The following is a 23833-nucleotide window of genomic DNA, read 5'->3' on the forward strand; positions in this document are numbered from 1 at the left end:
TGGCCCCTGTCAAATTTGTTTGTTTTCTCATTACTCAACTTCACAGGTCTGTTTTTTCTCTGTAATGACTTGCCTCCCTGCAAAGCATGAAAATAGAACAGAGGACAATTGCACTTTCATCATCTTAAAGAGATTGCTGTTTTTGTACCTGCAAATCACGTCTATATTTAGAGAGCGAAATGTTTGCCAGAGGCTTTAATGTGGCATGGGTGCAAAATCCATTTCTCCAAGTTCTGTCTCACTTTATCACTCTCTCAGTATGAGATTTAAAGGACCTATATGTAATATTTTTACTGTAATAAATCATAAAATGACCATGATATGTCATCAGAGGTTAAGGAAACATGCTGAATTGAAATACTGGCTTCTCCGACAACAATGCTACAGCCAGTGTGTTCTCCTTTGTAATTTCCATTCTGGTCTGGAACGTCTGTTTTTGTTTTGGCCGGTGTGAGCCCGTCCACCGCCCATTTCGACACCCTGTTGCCACATATGAAACAAATTGGCACACAAACACAGCCGTCTGCAGCCACGGAAGCAACGAAATGAACAGAGATAACATTAATGTTAGATTCTACCCGACCTGAAAAGCCTCAGCACATCTCTCTGTGGTCCGTCTGCAGCTGGGTTATGAAGGCAGTGAGTATTTGAGACACAAAGCCGGTGAAGTGATTCCGACTACTGCTGGCCAGAGGCTAACGCGGTGATGCTGACAAATGTTAACTGCCATCAGTCACAAAGGAGGAGCGGACGGGCCATGGCTCTAATGTTGTGAATTTGGACTGCTGTTACTCAATTTAAATCTGCCAGTGCTACATATTGCTCCTTTAAAGTTGTATTTCACCATTATAATGTGTTTATTAGCGAGGTGAACCAAATTCTTAGTTTTTAAATTGTCCATTTAGTGTTTTCAGTTTGTTGGATAGTGATTTTACTTTTTGAACTTCTTTTAGGTGCTAATTTGTTTTGTTCTGGCTTCAGAAATCTACAGGAGTAGTTGTTTGTTCAGTTGTCCTGAATCAGCTGATTGCAAGACTTAAAGAGGACCTATTATGCTTTTGTGCTTTTTCCCTTTCCTTAAATGTGCTATATAGATTTTTTTGTGCATGTATAAGGTCTGCAAAGTTACAAAGCCCAAAGTCCACGCCAAATGGAGTTACTCTCCCCCCCACAGAAACACTGCTCCTGGACTGCCTGAAACGCCTTACTTGAAGTCCCGCCTTTTCTTCCGTAACGTGGTGATGTCACCAAGTAACACACTTTGCCTAGCAGCTAGTTTGGCACGCCCTTCAAACAAAGCTAGTTCGAGCTGAGCTGGAGCGGAGTCCGAAAAGTTAGGTTCGGTTGACCAATCGAAATAGAGGGCCAGTTGACCAATCGGAGCAGACTGGGCTTTTCGGGAGGGCGGAGCTCAAACAGAGCGTTTCAGACAGAGGGTGAAAAGAGGTGCTGCAGCGGAGCCGGTATGAGGAAATTAAAGCGTGTATTGGAACATTAAATCATGTAAACATGTTCTAGTAGAAACCCTAAATACAAGTATGCACCTGAAAATAAGCATACTAGGTCCTCTTTAAAGTTGCATTTCACCATTATAATGTGTTTAATAACCAAGGATCACATTCTTCATTTAATATAGTTTTGTTTTTATTAGAAAGTCACATTCATTTTGTGCTGTGAAAACTGTACCTTAACAGGAGGTCAAACAGAACATAATAAAGTCAAGACAAGAAAATACAAATGGGTATTCAGTACGGTTGACTCGAGGTATGAATGGGGTTGAGGGTAAGGGACATAGGGAATTTGGCTGGTAGAACATACTATCGAGTCACTGACAAGGTTATCAAAAACACACTTTTACAGAAGACATGAGGTTCTATTACCCACCACTATACAGCGGAGAGTAATAACAAATATCCTGAAGTACAGTTTTAGAGCTATTCATAAGCTATCATTCATTCTATATAATGTTCTCTTTATAGAAGTACAATTATCTACCTGTCACAGAGAGCTCCAAATATGGAGTCTGCGCTAACAAATCTCTAGTGATTAAATTCCTTGAATTACTAATACAGATTTGTTATACAATATTCTCATAAAGCATCTATACGCTCTGTAAATATGAGGAAGATGGTATAAAAGTGTTGAAACGGTCGGTAAGAAAAAATTCTGCCTTAATGATAATATCAGTCTTGCTTGATCATCAAGCGCCCATCATATTGCACTATTTCACACTGATGGCGGAAAACACAAAATGTGTTGAAGTCTTGAGGACCTGGCGCCGCATTGGAAGTCACATCGGCGCCAGGGGGCCTCCGCTCGGTCCAAGAGTCCTGCAAGGCTGAGAAACAAATAAGGGCGATGATGAAAAGGTCTCGCTGACCCCTCAGATCCACATGTACGACATGGAAGAGCCTGCATCTTGTGCCAGCTGAACCAACCAGCTATTTTCCCCAGAGTGCACTGCTCTTCCTGTGTGAGAGTCTGTGTTCATTCTGGTGCTGGTGTTTTGGTATCGAAGCAGAATGCTGGAGAAAACCAGGACATTTGTGGGTAACCGCCTCCATCACCACTCAGCATGTTTGTCCCGATGCAGTCCATATGGGCTCATTAAAGATGCTTTTTTTTTTTTCGGAGCCTAATGTTGTTGGTCACAGCACAAAAATAATAGAACTTTGTGTGTGACAGTCATGAGGGGGATGAAAAATCGAATATCGGGTATAAACTCAATAATAACGATAATTATAATCATAACACTGACAATAATCATTGTAATAATAATAACCGTGATGGTAATAGCAGATATCAGTATGATTAAGCCTGCTCTCCAGTATATAGTCTCAGTATAGAGTCTCATGGAAGAGGCTCATTTCAAAGCAAACAAACACAAATAGAGAAAGTAAATGAACCCAAGAAAACAAAAAATGTGTTCGCCCTTCTATCAAAGTGCAGAGTGTTGGACTCCAAGCGTGAAACTGGTCTCTTATGCTCTCTCTTTCGCCTTGTCCTATTTTGGAAGGTAACACGGCTGGAAGAGGAGCATGCCGAGAGTTTTACGGTCGTTCCTCCCGAGTAGCGGGGAGGAAGCGCCGCATTATGTTATCTCATTCTTCTCCGAAGTTGAGTTGAAGGAAAAAAGAAGCACAGACATGTCGACCACATCTTCTCAACCCTTGAAGAGCTCAGGAAAACTCCCAGTGAAGCGTTTAATGGCAACACGGCCAGTCCTGGTCCATGGAAGCCACTGATCGCTCTGCTAACCCTTCTTAAGGGTTAACCCTCCGCTAAGCACTCGGACACGAGATGCTTTTTAAGTCCACACAGAGAAGCTACATTAAACATCCCACCACCACCACATCCACTCCTCCTTCCCTCCACTTCCTTCCTGCTCTGGTTGAGGGTTTGAAGACATTGATTCTTGGGACCTACTTTCTTACTTTCCTTCCATTCTTGGTCTCCTTCTACTCTATCCATAATAGGATACCATTTCCAAACCAAAAAGGTAAACGAGGTGAAATCAGGTGGCTTCTCGAGCCCCCCTCAGACCCCTCAGACCTCCGTCTGCAGGTCGATGATGTCCTGCCCCACCAGAGGGATGGTGGTGCCGGCCTTCTCCCATTCCACAGAGTGCAGCTCCAGAGGTGAGGCGGCGAGGGGCTCCAGGTCTTTGCGTACCCATGCGGGGGGTGACTGCTGATTTCCCCGGACTCCCTCCCACGGCCTCTCCATAGTACCCTGCTGCTTGTCCTGTTGAGGCACAAAAAGGAGGCACTTTAACACTGGTGTCACCCATCAAGCCGTGAGCAAATTTAATCAAAAATGAAATGGGCCTCATTACATCACAGGTGATTTTCTGATAATGAAAGTTGTCATTTGGGGGAAATTATTCCTCCTTGAGGCAAGTGAAATATCTGATTGTGTGTCTGCTTAAATTTTAAGGTTGTGAGTTTGTATATAAACACTCACACTGTGGTTCGTTTTGTCACTTCCTCCTGAAGACACACTCCATCTCACAGACTGTAAGAAGGAAGGAAGAAAATACATCCTTAATCAAATGACCTCGAAGTCATGACAACCATAGTTCAAGACACAAATCACTGGTTGTTTTATAAAGGTCGTTTCTCACACCAAAGAACCTCTTTTAACATTAAAATTGCCTCTGTTATGGTTCCCGTGTTTGTTCCTGTAAATGAATGTCTGTGGAAATGGATGACGAGCGTAATGTCACGATATGTTACCTTGCTGTCAGAAGCAGGGGACTCCCTATCTTTCTCAGCGTGATGGTGCTTCCTGTTCAGGTCCTGGAACATGTTCTGGTGGCGTTTCTTTGTGTGCATTATTTTCTAGAGAAAGAAAAAGAAAAAGAAAAAGAAAACATTTTAATCTCAAAATATGAATGCTTGCTACGATACATTTAATCTATATCACATCATTTATAATGTTTTCAAAAGCCAGATTCCAAACAATATTTACCTCAAAGTCCAACTCAGCATAACGGGATTTCTGTCTCTGCAAAGAAAAAGACGGATAAAGAGAGTTGGTTTAGTTTCAGATACATATTAGAAACATTGCACAAGAATGCAACTTTTCTGCCAGAGGTCACGCTATTCCACCTCCTCTTACCTCCAAGGAGCTCATGGACAGCGTGGAGATGGTCTCACTCTTGGACATCATGGAGTTCATGGACTCGAAGGTGTTTTCCAGGCTGCTGTGGGTGATGTGAGACTCGCTGGACATGTTGTGGATGTTCTGGATGGGCGAGTCTCTCTCCGAGTACGACACGCTGACCTGGTCCATGGGGATCGACTTGATGCCGAAGGCGGCCTGGGGCTCGGCGAAGGGCCCGCTGAGGTGCATAAGCCTGGCCTGTGGCATCTGCTCCACGCTGATGTTGTATTTGGTGGGGTCGTCCTTGGGCTTGGACCTCAGGGTGGAGGTGGTGTTGGGCATGAGGACGTAGCTGCTGCCGTCGGAGATGCTGCCTTCGGCCTGGGCCCGGGCGAGATCGGCGTCCAGCTGCTTGAAAAGCTCCCCCTCGCAGACGTACACGGGCTTCCCGCAGGTCGGATCGACTCCTCCCGCCAGGCGGCTCTTCTCCCTCTTCAGGGTGAGGGTGTGGCTGGAATATTCAGGGACGGCCTGCATGTGGCTCTTGCTGAGGTTGGACGGCAGGGTGTGGAAGTTGGAGCCCATGGGAAGAGGCAGCTGAGGAGGAGGCATCTTCTCCTCAGAGGAGCTCTTCATTCCTTTTAAGAAAAATAGTAAGAGTTAAAAAAACAATAAAGAACCACCACATCTGAAAAATTGGTTTAATAACTATGTTCTCTTTTTATGCATGATCAGATGTTTTAAGTGCAAGGCTCACTGAAAATTGAAATGCAAATGGAAAAATGGTTAAGAGCGAGAGGAAACAGCTGATGTATAAAGGGGGCTCACCTTGTCTGCTTGAATCTCCATCCTTTTCGTTATCAGACTGCTGATAAAAGAATAAAAAATTGTTCCATCAGCGTGCGTAATGTATGCACATATTCATTTAGGGATAAAACGCGAGAGGCACTCAAGACATTAAAAAGGCAATAAGCCAAGAAATTTACCATATGCTGGGTGTGGCCATTGTGGTGGGAACTGCCAGAGTCTCCATTGCCGTCGTCCTTGCGGTCGACTACTCTGCACTTTACGGCTTCTTGAACCTAATGGGCGGAGGGGAGAAAAGAATTCAGGAAATTGCATTCGAATCGCAGCTCATTTAACCTCATGAAGAAAAACTACTTTTGCTTTTTACTTTAATTCCTGTCACTTTATGTCATCTAAATGTTTTTTTGCTCACCTCTCTACGCAGGATGCAGTGCACCATGACGATGATGAAACCCTCCAGAGAGTCAAAGACGGCGAAGAGGATCTGGAAGAGGGCGGAGCGGCGGTCGGTCATGGCCAGCACGGCGGACATCCAGGTGAGGGCCAAGAGGGGCAGAACCACGCAAGAGCTCCACAGTGAGGCTCTGCAGGGCGAGAAAAAAACTGATTAGAATCACACTGGAATTCGGTTTCTCCTTTTCCCTCCTGTTGTTTGATCGCGAGGCTTGATATCAATGCACATCATCAATACACCTGTAATGGCACTGATGAGGCCGATAAGCGCAACACTCTGGTGTATAGGGAGATCAATAAGACCTACCCGGCTCTCTCCTTCAGCTTCACGTCGGTGATGCCGTCCTTGGACACCAGCTTGTTGAAGACCAGAATACCAATGACCATGTTCACCTGTTTGCAAGAGAAATGGATGAGACAATTTAATAATAGGTAATGCATTTATACAAAACAGACTACGTATTGTGATGGATTGGGATGCTGTAGTCAGAATACGTACCAAAACAACAGCTGCGGCAGGGCCGACGAAAGAGTAGAGGAGTCCGCCCTCGAGAGACAGCCAGCAGCTAGAAAAGAGGAGGAAAAATGTTAATGCATGAGCTAAGGGAAGAGATTTCAGAATAAATGCAGAGAAGCCCACAAATGGCAGGTTGAGACTTGACTTACTAGTTGACAGTGCCGTATCCCTTAGCTTTTGTGAAACCCACAGACACAGCCACCACCAGTGCGGGAAGTCCTGCAAGATAGAAAATACACAAAAAACGTTAGAGCCTAAGAATATAAAAAAGAGATTTTGAGAAAAGTGATGCAACAGAGGAGGAACAAACAAACAAAAAGACAGGCGCTCTTACCCCAGCCCAAGCACAAGAAACGCTTGCGGATGATGCGGTTGCGCAGACGACCAGTGACAGCCATGTAGGACTGCCAAGCTTCTGTCAGCACCCAGCAGAAGGAGGAGAGGAAAAAGAAGTGCAGGAGAGCGGCGACGAGAGTGCACACCACCTGTGGTAGCCCAGAAGGAAGGAAGGAAGGAGATAAGAGGAGGAAAGATGAGAAATCTGTGTCAGCGGCTTCCAAAAAAAATCCCCAAAGCGGTGAGGTTTAAAAAGAGAAGGTTAGGAAGAGTGCCTTTACCTTGTTGCGAGCCTGAGTTTGTCCAATGAGAATGAGGGCATTGGAGCATATAATGGAGAGGCAGAAGTTGATAAGGATAACGGAGCGCTCGGAGCGGATGTACCTGGAGTTTTGGGGAAAAGAATGAGTTTAGGGATGAGTAGGTAGAGGAGAGAGAAACCAGAGCACACACACAAAGCGTATAATATGAAAGAGGCTGACATGCTGGACTTTGCTGGTAGGGTTACTTACTTCCACACGGAGACATAGATGATGATGAGGAGCAGCAGGGTGAGAGAGGAGACCCCACAGCCAACGATGAGAGTCACGGACGGGAGCAGTGCTTTGTCCATGATCTGCAGAGAGGAGACAAGACCAAAACATGCCTCTTAGAGCTGATTGCAAACACACATTCACGCAGAGGGGAAACACACATACACACACTAGCGAGAGCCTGTGGGCGTGCTGCTATCTGGAAGAGCAGACAGCCTCCCTGCAGGCACAACAGTTGAATGGCACAATCAGGCCACGGCTGAGGCAAGGTGACCCCAAGGTGAAACGTGTCAGAAAGATGGAGCGGCAAACTAAACAAATGGTCAGGGTCACTGCGTTCCTCCAGTGAGCTTTTGAGTCAGCAAATGAGGCGAGGAGGATACTGCACATATATCTCTCTCTGCTAAGCAAAGAGGGGGGGGGGTTCAATTCCCAGGGGCAGTTCAGTGCTGTTCAGTCATTAGTTTGAGCTGCTACAGCGACCATCAAAATCATTGACGGATCTCTTTTTTTCTCTCCCTTTTGCTGCTTGCTATGTTGGCGTTCCTGTGCCAGCCAGCAGCTCCTCGCCCCGCCCCTGCAGGAGCGAACAGGTGGACCATTATCACCTGTGCATTAATCTGCCACCACCCGCCCTTCTGATCTCTGACAGCAGCTTAGCGCCTGCCACTTGCCAGCGGCGGTGACCGCCCCGTGTTTCAAACAGGCACCCGGTGCCGAACCTCTCTGTGGGGGGAAAACAGACGAGGGATTGTCTTTTTGCCCGTCTTCCCTTGCTGCACTGTAAAAACAGTGCTTTACTGTTAATACAAAAGAAAACCTGTTAAATTTAAATTTCAGCGACAGTATAATAATGTTAATTTTACAGTAACATAAAGGCAACCCTGCAGCCAGTTCTTTACTGTTATTTTACTGGGAAATTCTTAACAGTGTACGGATAAAGACGTCCTCACTGACAAATGGTGTGATTATATTTTTGATAATGTGTTGAGGGAAGGAAAAAAAGGCGAGAAAGGGCTAAGTGGCTCCAAAAAGGTGAGGAAACTGTCCTCAGATATAATAAATCCGCAGGTATCAAATTAGCAACGGATAGAGGGGAAAGAAATAGACACCGCTTTGGCCTTCATTTGATTTATGATGGCCATAAATCCAAGTGTATGTGAAGCATGGCTTCTACAACGTTTGCCATTGTTGATAGTGAATACTGAGCCTTAATGGATCTCAACGTGTGCTCCACATAGGCTCTTCTGGTAGCCAAGCACAGCTGGTGAAGTCCGGCCTACGGCGGCCAAAGACTAATTTAGTGTGGCAAATTTGTTTCAAAAATCTATCCAACTACATCAGAAGCGCCCCAAAACAGATGGCAGATAGCAGAGCGGTGAGCTGTTTTTTTTTTTTGCTTCAGCCTTTTACTGAAAAAATAACAAGGGCGATACAGTATGTTCTGTTCCCTCTCCTCCCAATCTCTATATCTGGGTTGAAGCTCGCACCGTGGGCCTCTGAGTGAAATCCAGACAGCCGGTGTGACCTAAATATGAAGCATGTCTTCTGCCTGTCCTTGACCGTGTCGCATGTTCTCATTTCGAACAAGCAGGTAAAGGGAGACGAATGTGCAGAGAAGCCCTGATTTTAATTGATTAACCCAGCAGGTCAAGGGCATCTGCTGTACTAACTGTGAAGGCTGCTCCCACTGGACCATCATGCCTCCATCACACATGATGCTCCTGAAATCAGACTGTATCGAATGGGAGCTAACACACTGCAGTATGTGGCTGTTTTTCACATCTCCTCTCTCTCTCTCTTGGTTTCTCGCTGGTGTTCTTCGTAGGAAGACGTTATTGAAAATGCCCACAGCACACATCAAAGGATGGCTGGAGAGGCGGACAAGAGAACCATCAATGCATTACCAGACGTCTGTCTCTCATTGGTCCGCCTCTCTGGCATTTTCAGGCTGTGGCCGAGGAGGAAGGAGGAGGATGAGGAAGAGGAGGAGGAGGGGGGGAGGATGTAATCGAGAATTCAGAGATACTGGCAGACTGGAATGATTGGCGCAGCTGCCTTTTTACTGTTGCAGGAGAGGTTGAGAGGAGGGAGGGGAGGTATGTGCAGCCTATAACAAATATGGGAGGCGCTGTTCAGACTGGCAACAGCAAGACAAATCAAATCTAGCATGTAAACAACAGGTTGGGGGGGACAAAAAGAGGAGACTGAACGCAGAAACACCGCAGTCTAAATTCATGAGCTGTTTTGCCATTAAAATAAAGGAGAAAATGCACATTTAAAACACATTTCCTCCAACTAATACACATCTGTTGATTGTTTTTGTGTGTGTGTGCAGCAGATGCACAGCAGCAGCAGAGATGGACAGATCATTTCCTCAGTCATGGAGGGGCTGCTGCTCACAGAACAGATGAGTTTTTTTTTTTCTCAGCAATCTCAGTTATCAAAAATCACACAGGCCGAGTTCGCGCTGCAGAATGCGTTGCCACGGCAACTGGAGATGGAGCAGCTCGAGAGGCAACACACAGTCTAGGGGTGGGGGTGGGGGGGGGGAGATTACACATTGTCTTTGCGCATAAAGTACACACCGATGCGTAATGACAAGATTTTGGCAATTAATGCGCACAAGTTCTTCTTGCATGCATTATTATTATTAAAAAAAAGCATCAAATGCAAAGCCGAATGATCAAAATTTGAGTGATTCAATAAAAAAATGGGATAAATGATAAATATTTTTCATGCAAAACTGCTTTTTATTCCAAATAGGTGCGATCATATGTATTTAGTGGATTATGCAGCTTGATTGCAAGCATCAATTAACGCGCTCGTGCAAAAATCGACGCGCCGATATGCAATTCATCATGTTTTTAAATTCCTGCATATCAACACGTTGCTCAGTTATTACCCATCAATATAAACAGCCCATGCATTAACGTTCATTCTCTCAATCTGCAGCATGAAGCACCTGCACGGAGACAAAGAGGTGCTGTGCAGGCAGCAGCTCTACAGCAAAAAAAACCGCTCGAAAACAACAAGTCCCAGACGTTCAACACTGCACCGCAATCACACACTGCACACCATGCATTAAAGATCAATGTTTGACCGAAAAAAAAAAGCATATATTTGTTAAAAGACAGGAGACTTACCGAGTCGAAGTTGACGCGCGCTAAGATGGCGAAGGTGGAGAGGCTGTCACACACGCATTTGGTTCTGAATGAATCAACTGGCACCGCTCTGCAGCTCCGAGTAGACCAAGAGCCGAGCAGAGAGGAACTGCACAGGAGAGGAGAGAGGAGGAAGGACGGGTTAGGAGGAGACAACTGACAACATCTCTCATGTCAATGTCTCTTAATCACTTTTTTTCTCCCTCCTCATATATATATATAAATATATGATGATTATTTTTCTCATATATATATGGTGAAAAACACATTTTCTACTTATGATAGTGCCATCATGTTAAACAGCCCAATGCAGGCACATTGTTATACAACATTTTAATATTTGTGATCCAGTTTGAGAAATTTCATATGTTGCATCTCATGCAGGAAAGCCTTCATGATGATTAATATGATTAATAGCCATCTGCAGCCATGATTATTAATGATGATATAGGCCCCCTCATAAATCTCATTATTAGCCATAATCTGTATAATTTATTGTTATGGGCAATCTTTCCTCAGCAGCAGACATGAGATTATTGGCAACACTTGCCCAATGCACTGTGGGGACAAAGGACAAAGTGTTCCTTCTTATGAAAAAGAAGGAGGGAGGAAGGAGGGGGGGACGTGAAGACAACCTGAATTATGATTTCAACAGTGAGGAAATCTACACTTCAACTGATTAATGTTTGTATGCAATCTAAAACAAGTGACATGATATCTGTCACATTTATGGTCACTTATACTGTGACAAGAAAAATGGATGGATTACATTACAGGCAGAAAGTAAAATCAATAATAAAAGACCATCTTTAAGATGAGATGCACTTATAGTCTGATGACAAATCACTGAATCTACGACATTTTTGTTCAGATCTTGTACTGAGATCTGTCTTTGTGTGTAAGCAGCATTATAGCAGCAGATGCCAGTGAGCACAGAGGAGGTTAAGGCAATGAGCAGCCCCCTCCGGCTCTGACTGACTGACTGACTGACTGGTGAATACAGGGTAGCCAGCAGGTCCGGACTGGTGCATGGTGGTGTCACGGGGCCGTGGGGCAAACTCATCGTGGCAGTTAACTGGGATGACATCTAAGCAGGCTTGGCTGCACAGTTTAATGCGCGTTGTGATGGAGCTGTCATATCATGCAGATGGGTTAAATGTTGCGTGATGCAAAGTTAAAAAAAGAAAAAGCACGTGTGGTGCTGTGATTTCTATCTTTTGTCACAAGAAGCTGCATCCATCTGGTTATTGGCAGAGGAGCTAATGGAGCACTTCCTGTGATCACACATATGCAGCTCTGCAAAGAATAAGCGTTGACCCCCAAACTGTGCCATCAGCCAGCTTCCTCCTCCTCTCCACTGTCTCTCGTTAATCCCATCCGCTGTCAAAAATGAATCTAATTTGACTAGAGGCACATTGTCCTCCTTCTGAAATCACATTTTCTCCTCCGATTCATTTTGGCTTTTGCTTATGCTTGGACTCTGCTTGTTTGTGGTTTATGTAAAAAAAAAAAAAGGTGCAGGTGCATTTTCTTATCTGTCCTCCGCAAGTGCATAAATCTATCTAAATGCAAATGGTCCACCTGTGTATTCTTCTCCAGGAGGGCAGAGTGGTGCCTGAGGCTGACAGGAGCTCTTGTCATAAGTTATTCAAATGCATCTAAGCATCTTTAAAAACTCCCTTGTGCCATAGCCATTAACCCCAAACAGGTGGATGTTATGAACACGACTTAGAGGCGAGGAAAGGGAGAGCTGCCACTGTCTTTAGATTGACACCCTGCAGTGTGACCTATAGGGACGCAGCCATGAGTTTACTGGCTATGTAATGAGGTTAGAAGTGATGCCTGTCTATCCAGGATATGGCTCATTTAAAGCAATGCGGGAGACTGCTGGAAGTGAAGTGTCACTCAGCTAGAACTGCAGAGTCTGTGTGTCATGCAGTAAGTATGTCAGACAGCCGAGGGAGGCCTGGTGCTGCTGGCTGGGAGAGACCGGTCAACGTGTTATGGCATTGCTTTGTCCTCCTTGTCGGAAATGATTGACGTGAAAAGTGGATGAAACATTATTGTGAGTGTAGGTCTGGGGGAGTTGTTTGTTCATATGTAGTGACAGATGCATGACTGTAAGGACCTCGGCTACGAGCGAGAAGATAAACAGCAGCAAATAAGCGCCAGATCGGCTTACGAGGCCAGAAAATAGAGTGATGGTTAAGAAGAAAAACAACCGTGGTCAACACTTACGTTTCGCTCTCGTCCCAGGAGAGGCACGTCTCATTCATGGTGCCCTGCAAAAATAAGAGAGAAATCAGTGTGAGGAGTCTCTGCAGAAAAGAGAAATGTGTAGGACAGGATGCTGTGCTATAAACGTGTGAGATGCAACAACTTGCTGCCCACATTTCTTGCCACCCTCCCACCCCCGTAATACCAGACTAAAAACAGCTTCTTATCGTCAGCTGTGGGGACTAATTACCGTGCATGATTTCGCATCATCGTCAAACTGACCCGTTTGGTCGGGCTGTGATCTTTGCCGGGTTTCAAACCGACACGAGTATAAGTAAAAGTCACGGTGTTGCTGCAAATGTCAACAAAATGTCAGGCTCTGCGTACCGCGGCGAGCAAACAGCCCGGAGGGTGGGGTTGGTATTTTTTTCGTAAGATTGGGTAATCATTAGGGACTTACGTTGTGGAGGTGGGGGAACTCGATCTCGACGGGGGTGGACAGGAAAGTCGGGGTGGGCTTGACGATCACCGTCACCACTTTGGAGTTGAGGAGGGTGGTGTTACTGTGGAGAAAGAGGATATTACAGTCAGTGTCATCCATGTAAGACATTATAGTCAAGGTTTGACAAGAGGCCTTAGAATAAAAAATGTGAGAATATAGAAGTAGATGAGTAGTGAACGTGGTGCCATCTGGTGGCATCAAAATATATTTCATGGAAGGCCAGTTGCATACATGTAAAAGCAGATAAATTTCATTACCTCTGGAAGGACAGAATAGAGGCGAGGTTTCTGTAGAGGACGATGCCAGTCACAAAAGCATCATTGCCATCTGGGAAGAACAAAAAGCTTGCTTAGACTCAAAATCACAAGATTGCACATTCAGTTGATGTAGAAAATGATGTCTTGTCTGTTTCTTACCAGCTTGTTCAATGGACAGTGCATCACGGGACACTGAGATCTTCTCCTCAGATGTCCTGACCCAGTCCAGCATGCCCCTCCAGCCCTTCACTGGGAATGTGAAGTTGGTGTTCGTGGTTGTTGGGCGCTTGTGGATGCTCAGCACTGAAAAGGGACAGAGGGCTTCGTTAGTGAACAACACTTTTAGAGAGGTCACAGCTTTTTTTTTTACACTGTGTTAAGAATCAACTAATGCCAAGGACATTTTGGTTTCATGCGTCATGCGTGTGTTCTGAGCAGAGTCGTCAACTAAACCCTGTGAGAATGTCACCTTCACTCAAACAGTCACAGAGAGTGACTCAGAGTGTGGAGTTTACAGTTATTTACAGTATCTGACAGATTGGTGAAGTTTGTGTGTGTGTTACTTGCGCAACATCTTGGAAAGATGGCATAAGTAATATGGTATAGCTGATGGACTTCTGTCAAAGTGATGCATTCTGCTTATATGGACTCAGACTAAGATTGATGCACTCTCCGTGCTGGAGGGAGGACAAATCATCCCGGACTAGACATGAGCGGGGAGCAGCTGGCAGGGGGAAATTAGGGCTCACCTAAATTCTCGGTGACTTCGTAAATGTCCTGGAAGCCGCTCATTTGCATACCGATCATGTTCACAAAGTCTTCGACAAGGCGGAGGAACTCCTTTACGTTGGCACCCATCTGGATAAAAGGAAGAAAAATGGGAAGAGAAAAGGAGGAAGAGTTAGAAATAGGAGGGAAATTATGGAAACAAAAGGGGGCAGAGGCTCATCCATTATATGCAATTTGAACAATTGGTATAATTGTGCACTTAGGTAAGCGTTTAAGGGTTAAATACCCATATCTAGAGTTCCTATTCTTATGTCAGTCCAGCTTATTCTTTCAGAGCACTCAGCAGTGGAGTGAAAAGAGGAGGAAAAAAGCACACTGCTTGCTGCTATGCAACCTCAGAACTTCCTTAAGGCCATAAATGGGCAGGCTGTTGATTCATACTCGGGTTTTTTTGTCCTCTCTCTCAGTGGAAGGGAGGGAGGGCTGCTCTGACTTGCGTGTGTCTCTGACGCAGAACTGCAGCGATGTGGGCGCAAGGTGCGTGCTCGAATGCGATGTGCTTTCTATGTCCCCTTACGCCCGCCATCGCTATGTAGGATGGAACAGAGGCTCGCAGATTGCAAAGTGGGCGTATAGTGATTCTCCCTGATTCAATCTCTCTCTCTCTGTTTCTCTCTCTCTCTCTCTCTCTCTCCCCCGGCCTGTCACCTTGAAGTGTTCTCTTGTCGCAGTGGCCTTGGTAATTCACAATACAGTGTTTTTTTTCCCAATTTGTGCACAAATATGTGTTTACTCTCTGCAGTGGGAGGATAACTTTTCTACTATTGCTCATCCTTTCTCAGGGGGATCGATTAGTAGGAGCTGTTTCTTTTGCTCACTTGAGCAGGAACACATTTGAAAAAGTGCAACAGGTTGTCAGATGAGTCAAAGTTGTGTTTAGTTTGTTGTAACTACAACTTATGAACAAAACAATTTGGTAGAACTAGATGATAAGTTGCACTCTAGACATAATTAATACTTTAGTTATTGTTACTAGTCTATTCTGAGATCATTTTAGCTCTTAGTGTCATACTTATTCCATTTTCCTCCAGTGTTTGGATGACAAAAAGGGAGTGTTAATCAATGCAAGCACATCAGTCATTGATACTCTAAATTCACACTAACTTCCAATAAACACCCCGACAGTTCTCTGTCCTGAATCTGTCCTGCACACCCATCACAGGAACATTAACACAACCAACTTATTTTCTCCCCTAATCACATTCAATCTGGATCACACACACACACACACACACTGTTATCACGTACCAGCTGTGCCTCTTCCCATTTGTCACGATGTTCCTCCTTCAGTAAGTTGCTGATTGTCTGGACGTAGTTCTGCAAGATCATTAAATGGAGGCAGAGGTGTTAGAAGGCACAAAATCCAGCTTAATTAGAGGGTATTTTTGGTCAGAGATGCACGTGTCGGAGAGTGTTGCATTATATTATTCTTTAGTAATTTCATATTGGGGCTTACCTCGACATCGGCGTTGCTCACTCTCAGCCTGGTCCCCTTGTACAGTTCTGTGGTGTTCTTCAGGATTTCCATGACGGCCAAGAGGTCGCCGCTGTACCTGGCGCCCTCATCGGAGGAGAATCTTAGGCGTGAGATCACCTCGGCAACACCATCTATGCTCTGCCCAATCTGTGCTTTGGAGTTGTAGTCCCTTGACTGCATGGGAAGAGACGAGAGGTCAATCTGAATCTTTGACATTCGTTACAGGGAAATTAGCTGTATGAGGATGCAACACATGAGGCTACATTTTCAGGGCTTACCAGCATCTGAATGTTCTCGTAGTTCTTGGAGACGCACTTGATGTGAGTTGGGCTCTCCCATGAGGCGAGGCCTACAGCGTCCAGGGTGCACCGGCGAAGGAGCAGACCTGAGGCATCAGCAGGGCAGACAACTGCGGCCATGTCTCCGGCGGGGGTTTTCTTCCACACAACATCTCCGGTGTTCTGCTCAGGGCAGATCTCATGGGGCTCTGTAAAGTTACAAGGATAAGTAGAAGGATAAGTAATCTCTTTTTTTAATTGAATACTATTTTAGTGTGGCCACTCTTATGTATTGTATTGGTGTCACTAACCAGGGCATCTCTTCTCATTGCAACGCTTCTGCTCTCCCTTTTCACCGGGGCAAGGCTCTCCTCCAAAGAATGGTCCTTCACAGACTCTCTGTCTCTGCTGGATGCCTCCACCGCAAGTCTTGCTGCAGCTTCCCCAAGAGGTCCATGCGTGCCAGCGTCCATCAACTAAAGACAGAGAATATGCCATGAACTCTGGGATTGTGATGTGTCTGATTCATTTACCTTTTATGTGGAAAGTGAATATGTGAATTTAGTTTCTTTGTTTTCTTTTTTTCTTACCGGGGCAGTCTTTCAGGAAGCAGTTGGTTGACTCTTTCCAGCCTCCATGGCACTCGGAGCCTCCGTAGGATGGGCCGTTGCACTCCCGGGTTCTCTGCATGGTGCCGTTGGAGCAAGACGCGGTGCATGCGGTCCATCCAGACCACTCATTCCAGGATCCATCCACTAGAGGGAAGCAGAGGATATACACAAAAGAGGGTTATTAACAGGGAGCACAAGGACAACACAGAACCTAAAGCCACGGGCATCCCAGCATTTTAGCTGAGTTTAAGTGAAACAGAAAGTTGGAGCTTGGTTATCTGTCTTTCATGCTATCTGTCCACATTATGAGCATTGTTTAGTGCACTTGACTCCATATTTTAATATAAAAAGTCATCATGTTAACCAAGAGACCCATCTTTTTTGTCTTAGTGAGAAGCAATGCTACTCTAAAAACTCTATAATGGGTATTTTTTAAGAAGTCTAAATGAGAGGGAATAATGATTGACCACTGGAAAACACTTTTCATATTCCAGATTTAATTTGGTGGTATAAAAGCCTTGAAAAGATGAAAAAAACTAGAGTAAATGCTGCTTGTACAATGGTAAAATTGATGGAATAAAGTGCATAGTCTTTAAAAAAAATTGGTCAAAATCCATCATGCTAAAAGGGCTATTTCAGATTACTCCATTTTCTAAGCTTTTCAATTTCAAATGAGAATCATAATCATCTCTCAGTAATGACTTTGCCTACAGCCCATCCTCCCTTTCAGACATTAATTCAGCTGCAGTGCACAGCGACATCTGCTGATGGTAGCATGCAACTGCAACAAGGAGAACTTTTGGATAAATAGAGAAACCACTTTTTGAAAAAAAAAAGACACAAGTGATAAGAATAATTACCACCAAAAAAAGTGGGAAAATCTAACTGCAGCTGTGACTTCCAAATGAGAGAAATCCTGTCAGAACACGAGTAGGTGGCGGAATCGGAGAGCTTCTAATGCATTGACCATGAGCACAGCGTGAGTCACCTGAAGTTATTATAAAGCCACTGACTAATGCCCACTGAGGCTTTTATTCTGTCAGTGCGTCACATGTAATGTCAAGCTGCCACCGCAGTTGCTGTTTGGGGTGGTGGTGATGATGCTGAGGAGGGGTTTAATTAGCTCTCATGTATGAATCAGTTAGATGATGGGTCAAGTATAGGCAGTTGTCATGGATTTTTTAGACGTGGTAGTAAAAGTAAACTGGCTATGTGAAGCAGTAACACATGTTTGGACTTTCATTAGATAAAGATGATGTGGTTTTCACACACTGTATCATCAAATCTAAGTCAGCTATTAGAAGAATTCTTAATAACTAGCTCACCTGGGCAGACAGCGATGTTGCAGAACTTGGTTTGTTTTGTGGGTCCCCGGCAAGGCTCTCCTCCGTTCAGGGGCTGCTTGCAGGTGCGAGAACGCTCACGATAACCACGACCGCAGGTGGATGAACACAGGCTCCAGGGGGTCCACTCATCCCAAGCACCATTCACTGCACAGAGGGATAATTTGATGAAGAAAGTTATAGTTTTTCATTCACTGGATTTGTCACAGGCTGCACACTGCAGGCACATTTTGTAAACTCTCCACTAGGTGGGGCAGTTCTCCACACAATCTGTACAATAATCCACTAAATGCACAAACTATTAGGGAGACTTAGTTGATATTGGATTGCAGCCTCTTGTCCACAATCCAAGCTGAAAAATGCCTCTCTAACTTCTTGTCTGATTCTCTTTATCTACTTTTCCTTTCATGACTGGTGCTGTAAGGGATAATGGCTTTTACCTCCATTGTGTACTTCAAAAAGTGTCCAAATTTTCAAGATGACACTCTCTTTTTTCTCTTTTCTCTCCCCCCCCTGTCATGCTCACACATTAGAAGAGTAGGAACCAGACACTCACCGGGGCAGACGGCTGTGTTGTTGCAGGGGCGGTTTTCACGCAGGGGTCCGGTGCACTGGGTGGTGAAAGAGGAAGTGGCGCAGACACGGGTGCGGCTCTGCCAGCCCTCTCCGCAGGTGATTGAGCAGGTGCTCCAGGGGGACCACTCATCGGTCTTAGCATCAACTGTAGAAAGAATTAGAGAGGGTCAGCACACCAGGCCTTCAACACTTGGAGAGGTTCACATTTTTGCACTCTGGTCAACCTTCAGCTTCTTTTTTGCAGTCACATCTGCAAAATGTGCATTCCTATCTCACCTGTTTGGGTTGCAACGACTCCAAGGTGCGAATCATCAGTATTGTCCCTCTTCAAACCGACAATGGCTCTTAGACCCTGGCTCCTGCTGCGCTCTTTGCCTGAGAGAAAGTGAAAATTGCACAATTGTTATTGCATCTAATCGGAGCCACCTGCACCAGCCTGAGTGCTCCCAAACATAAATGACACTTACCAATGCAGGGCTGAGGGTTGCAGGCCTTTCCCTCTTCAACTGTTCCCTCGCAAACTTCATCCTCGGGCTGGCAGGCTCGGCTGCGCAGCTGGACTCCACCACCACACTCCTGGCTGCAAACTGACCAACGACCCCAACCGGCCCAGCCTTCTGCAAAAGTTACAGAAGAAGAGGAGAGATATTGAAGGTTGGAAGCTGATAATTGTTGCAAGGAAAAAACAGTAATCTAGCTCAAACTAAGTTAATATCCCCACTTTGTGTGTACAAAAGCATGAATCAGCAAAAACTCCCTCTTATAAACTTCATATGTGGAAACAGGAAGTGTAATTTGTGCAGAGAATGAGCAAGGACGCTTCTTTGTGAGCAGAACTGAGCAATCAACTGTCGCATTTGAAATGGTGATTGTTTGCTTTTAACCGCTCGGTGTGAACCAGGGCAGAGTGTTGTGTGTGTGAGGCTGACAGGTGCGTTGCTATGACGACCACAAGTGCTGCACTTCGATTTCCGTTGCCAGCTGACTGTGAGGTCTTTGTGCTCTTTTCAACCCATCCCCAACCTAATGCACAAACATGCCCTCTATCTCTCCCCGAATCGCAGACTCCTCGCCAAGCAGGAGCTGGGGCGATGTGTGCGGTTCTGGCGGTCTCGCCAATGAGACCCGAGGATGCACAATTACTCTAACATCTTTGATTTACTTCTCATTACTTTGTGGCGGCAGAGTGCACATCCTCCGCCTGGGCCCCCTGCTCTGCAGACATGGATCATTACCTTCAGCAGCTCCTAACACACAAAACACTGAGAAGTAGCAGCGCTGGAGACCGCCTGCAGAGCTGTGGGGTCCTGGCGAGCCTGATCCCCCCCCCAATCTTTCTGAGTACATGTCATTGCAAAATAACACTTCAAATACAGGGGAACACACATGTTTCTGTTTGTTTCTTTTGAGGTGATATGTTCAGATGAACCTCCTGAGGGTTTTTGTTTTTCTTTCACATTTTAAAAAGTTTACTCTGGAGGTAAATCGTCAACTTACTGATAATCTCAGCATCGCGTCCGTTGTCTCTGGGTACAGCAAGGCATTTCTCAACGTAGACACCGCCTCTGTAGCAGCTTCCTGGCTTCCTCTTTGGGGCCTCCCAGCACTGGCAGGGTGTGTTCATGATGCCGCAGGGGTAATCGTGGGTGCTACTGGACAGGCACTTCTCAAGCCATTGGCACAGCATCTGGCAGGCGGGCATGCTTGGGTTCCTCTTCCCAACGACCAGAAACTCGGCCTTGAACTCGCTGACATCATTCTGACCCTCAAGCATCTCCACGCCGTTCCTCGCTGCCATCTTGCGGATCTGCAAGAACTGCTTGCTGGACTCCAGGTAAGTGACGGTGGTGGACGCGTCGCACAGCCTGACAACCTCGTCAAAGCTCTCCATGCCCAGGTAGGTACGGGAGGTCTCGATGAACGAGTCGAACTGGAAGGTTTTGATCTGGCGGGGCACGCAGGAGTCGGTCGGCTTGGTGATCTTCATGTAGACATTGTAGCGGCGAGGATCGGGGTTCTGCAGGGTCCAGGAGCATGGCGTGGAGTGCAGGGTGGTCGTCGAGGAGAACACACCGAAGAAGCGGCTCTGTTCAAGGGTGGCACAGGTGGCGGAGGCCGGGCCGGAGGGGTTGCAGGAGGTCAAACCGAAGAAGAGTAGTACGAGGGCCACGCAGGGGCCGGTAAGAGCTGACCACGCCATTGGGTCGGCTTAGATGGACGATTGTGTCGTTCTTGTTTCTGTGATCGCTGGTTTGACCGAGTTGTTGCTTCTTTGTTGCAAGTTACTGCACTTCTTTAACGTATCTAGGAAAGCTCCTCTGAAGAACTGTTGTAAGCTTTAGTGCAGCAGACAGTCAAAGAGGGAGCTGCAGAGAAACAGGGAATGAAAAAGATGGTCAGAATGCTCCAACATCTAAATAATCACAGCAAAACACCACACTTCAGTATGCAGGATAATAAGACTCCAAAAGAAATGCATTTACTTTTTTACAATATTCATGAGATGCATTTTAATTGGACCCATTGTCAACCTGATATTCATGTTTCAGGGACTTGCTTCTGATCAGTATCAGTATCATAGCGTTTGGGGGCAGATTCTGTGAACTAAAATGCCCAGTTCTCCGGGACATAATTGCTCTGGCGCTGCAATTACAGTCCTTCACAGCAGGCTGGTATCTCCAAGCTTTTGCTCTTTCCTCCCACACACTAAACTGAAGCGCGAATCGTGTGCGTCAGTCTGACGTCCGTGGAAGCATTGCCACTGGCAACCACAGACGCCCATCAGTTCCACTACTTGTGCAATGCACTCCTCCTATTGAGTAGCAAACAAGGGAAATGGTTACTCTGTGTCCATGTTGAAGTGTAATTATGTACTCTGCTGCGGCACCTCGAATTGCTTTGGGAATATATTTCCTGCATTGCATACCAGAGCATAGAGTGATATGAAATATTGGAGTGACAAATGACAGTCACTCTTGCATATTAATGCTAATGCATGTAGGGTAATGAAGATGCATCACTAAAACATACTCAAATGATGCATTTTAATGCTACTCTGCAGAGGGTGCATGCATTCAAATGAAGCACAGAATTCATCCTGCAAACGTGCTTTTGTGTGAGTGCAGAGTCAAGATCTCTGTTCCTGACTGGACTCGCTGAAATAATGCCAGGTGCTCCTTGGAGCACAGGCGAGAGGAGGAAAACACTGTTGCTCAGCAACATCTTTCGCAAGCATTTTACTCCCTATGTTTTCCATCTTATTCTTTTCCTTTGTCACTGATTCACTGTCAGTGAGACAAACCTAAGACATCGTGAAGTCTGTATGAAGGAAGATGTTACCTAAGACTTAGCAATATGTGTTTTCTGTATGTGACAGAGAGGTTAATCACAGAGAAGGGGCATTGCAGGGTGGCAGCGGCACAATTGATGCCTACAGCAGCGTTCGCTTTGAGAGGCACCTGCACTTTTCAGGCGGAGAACTCATAATTACGTTTCTCACATCCCTCCCTCTCCTCTCCTCTCCTCTCCTCTCCTCTCTGTGAGCAACACAGCAAAGACCTCTGCTTTGTGTAGGTGGGCGTCTCTCTCCCGCCTCCCGACACCCGGAAGCTCCATGAATGGGCATCTGATGAGGCACACAGTGAAAAGAAAGGAGTCCAGCTGTCGTAGGAGAACTCTTGTTTCTGTGTTGCTCTTTTTTCCTCTCCTCCCCTCACACCCGACCTTTCTGTCCCTTTCTCTTGTTCTTCGTCCATTTGCTGTCGTCAACAACATTTCTGCAAAGCAGGCAGTGCAAAAAAGTGGGACGTCTGTTGTACAGAGATCTTTTGCAGATCAGTGTGAAAAACAGTAAAAGAACTGCAATCAGCGACACGCTCTCTATTTATGCTGCCGTGCACAGTTTTGTAGCAGCCGGTCTCATCACAGATACACAAGTCATATTGGATGTAGAACTAAGAGGAAACAAGAAGTAATGTGCAGGGATTTTGATGAGATCTGTTTGCAGATGGTTATGCATGACTGAACTAGAAAGCTGTGCAAAGATATAAGACAAGCTGAAGTTAAAATAAATGATTTTCTATTTGTCTGATGCATAAGGCTGGTAGATGAGTCGTATGATTTCCCAGCCAGACAACTGAGTTTTTCTGTCCGAATGACTTCTTACTATTACTACTGCCTACTGAATGATAACCTAAATCTTTGCCTCGTGTATGCGTGAGTGCGATTGATAGAGAAAGATAGACAGCTGACTAAAATTTCCTGATCTCACTCTTTTCTTTGCAAAGATGCTTTCTTTTGCTGAAGCAGACTTCTTCAGAAAAACACAATTTGGTTGCACATTACAGGTCATCCCTCATCCTAGCCGTGCCCAGTGCAGATTTTGCACACGTGTGCAGGAAGACTGGACTGCTTTGTAGGTAGCTTATGTTGCAAATCCGTGTGTGACAGCAAAAACAAACAAGCAGCAAGACTGAACAAATCGCTGCAGCAGATTGCTGACAGCAGATTGCTGACAGCAACTCCCTGGGACAAAGTCCAAAGAGATGTGTGTGCTGTGTTTGTTCAGATTCACAGAAGGTATTTAAACAAATTGGGCATTGGTATGTATATGATGAACTCTATGATGCAGGATTCTTTGTTTTTCTTTTTAAGAAAAGTGACATGAGCAAAATCCAGTCTGCTGACTGATTGCTTGTGCAAGTTTGTCTTGATGAAAGCAGCATTTTAAACACCTACAGGGAGAAATCCTTGTAGTTGTTTAAGGCAATACTGCAAAAGCATCCTGATTTTGAGAGCAGACATGAAACTTTAATGGATTTGCATCATGCAGCAGGTCATAATATTGAAATATATTCCAAACCCTTCTTATCTATCATGTAAGCTGAGTGATACAAGAGAGAATCAGAAAGCTCTAGCAGGATAACCTGTTGCTGCAGTCTAACTTCCTGCTGCTGCTGAGCTATCAGATCGTACATCGCTTCACCCACTGAGTACTATAGTACTACAGTATATGAGGCGATATGGTGCAAATAAAAACAAATCTGGAAGGAAACAGACATTATGGAGATCAGATTTGTGCAGAAAAGCAATGCAATAGATGCACCAACACTTCAGGAGAGAGCTGAGGGAGAGTTTCAGCACCACGGACAGCGACACACGAGTTAGAAACAGAGACATCTGCTGAAACAAACAACAGAAGCTGCAGGATAAAACATGCATCATACACTCATTCATCCTCACTTTGGAACTTACAATCCATCAACACTTGAGAAAACATACAACCTCGTATTCACAGACATTTAAATGTATAAAAGCAAACAAATAATAGATGCACAACACTTCAGGAGACTTGAGAGAGAGAGTTTCA

General features: G+C 45.3%; 1 protein-coding gene across 4 annotated transcripts in view; it reads right to left on the reverse strand.

The window, feature by feature from the left end:
• Positions 1-1622: 1622 nt before the first annotated feature.
• The window catches only part of LOC119503635 (adhesion G protein-coupled receptor B1-like), a 22915-nt gene continuing 704 nt past the window's right edge, over positions 1623-23833 (reverse strand). Inside the window, exons 2-31 of one of the 4 annotated variants that reach the window (XM_037795498.1) lie at positions 19963-20831; positions 18933-19082; positions 18742-18840; positions 18446-18610; positions 17872-18036; positions 16526-16690; positions 16247-16411; positions 15936-16144; positions 15637-15831; positions 15429-15497; positions 14141-14249; positions 13551-13694; positions 13392-13461; positions 13093-13195; positions 12654-12697; positions 10398-10524; positions 7231-7334; positions 7000-7102; positions 6717-6867; positions 6532-6601; positions 6365-6431; positions 6173-6258; positions 5825-5996; positions 5592-5687; positions 5434-5470; positions 4621-5243; positions 4471-4506; positions 4236-4340; positions 3964-4014; positions 1623-3744 (exon numbers count right to left, since the gene is read on the reverse strand). In XM_037795498.1, coding sequence (XP_037651426.1) covers positions 3547-3744; positions 3964-4014; positions 4236-4340; positions 4471-4506; positions 4621-5243; positions 5434-5470; positions 5592-5687; positions 5825-5996; positions 6173-6258; positions 6365-6431; positions 6532-6601; positions 6717-6867; positions 7000-7102; positions 7231-7334; positions 10398-10524; positions 12654-12697; positions 13093-13195; positions 13392-13461; positions 13551-13694; positions 14141-14249; positions 15429-15497; positions 15637-15831; positions 15936-16144; positions 16247-16411; positions 16526-16690; positions 17872-18036; positions 18446-18610; positions 18742-18840; positions 18933-19082; positions 19963-20665 — 4581 coding nt within the window. In that variant the 5' untranslated portion in view covers positions 20666-20831 and the 3' untranslated portion in view covers positions 1623-3546. Of the gene's footprint in view, positions 3745-3963; positions 4015-4235; positions 4341-4470; positions 4507-4620; positions 5244-5433; positions 5474-5591; positions 5688-5824; positions 5997-6172; positions 6259-6364; positions 6432-6531; positions 6602-6716; positions 6868-6999; positions 7103-7230; positions 7335-10397; positions 10525-12653; positions 12698-13092; positions 13196-13391; positions 13462-13550; positions 13695-14140; positions 14250-15428; positions 15498-15636; positions 15832-15935; positions 16145-16246; positions 16412-16525; positions 16691-17871; positions 18037-18445; positions 18611-18741; positions 18841-18932; positions 19083-19186; positions 19339-19962; positions 20832-23833 lie in introns of those variants that run through there. The other 3 variants (XM_037795497.1, XM_037795501.1, XM_037795499.1) reach the window with 3 other exon arrangements.

The sequence above is a fragment of the Sebastes umbrosus genome, chromosome 15 (assembly GCF_015220745.1).
Source record: "Sebastes umbrosus isolate fSebUmb1 chromosome 15, fSebUmb1.pri, whole genome shotgun sequence".
NCBI classification, from domain to species: domain Eukaryota; kingdom Metazoa; phylum Chordata; class Actinopteri; order Perciformes; family Sebastidae; genus Sebastes; species Sebastes umbrosus.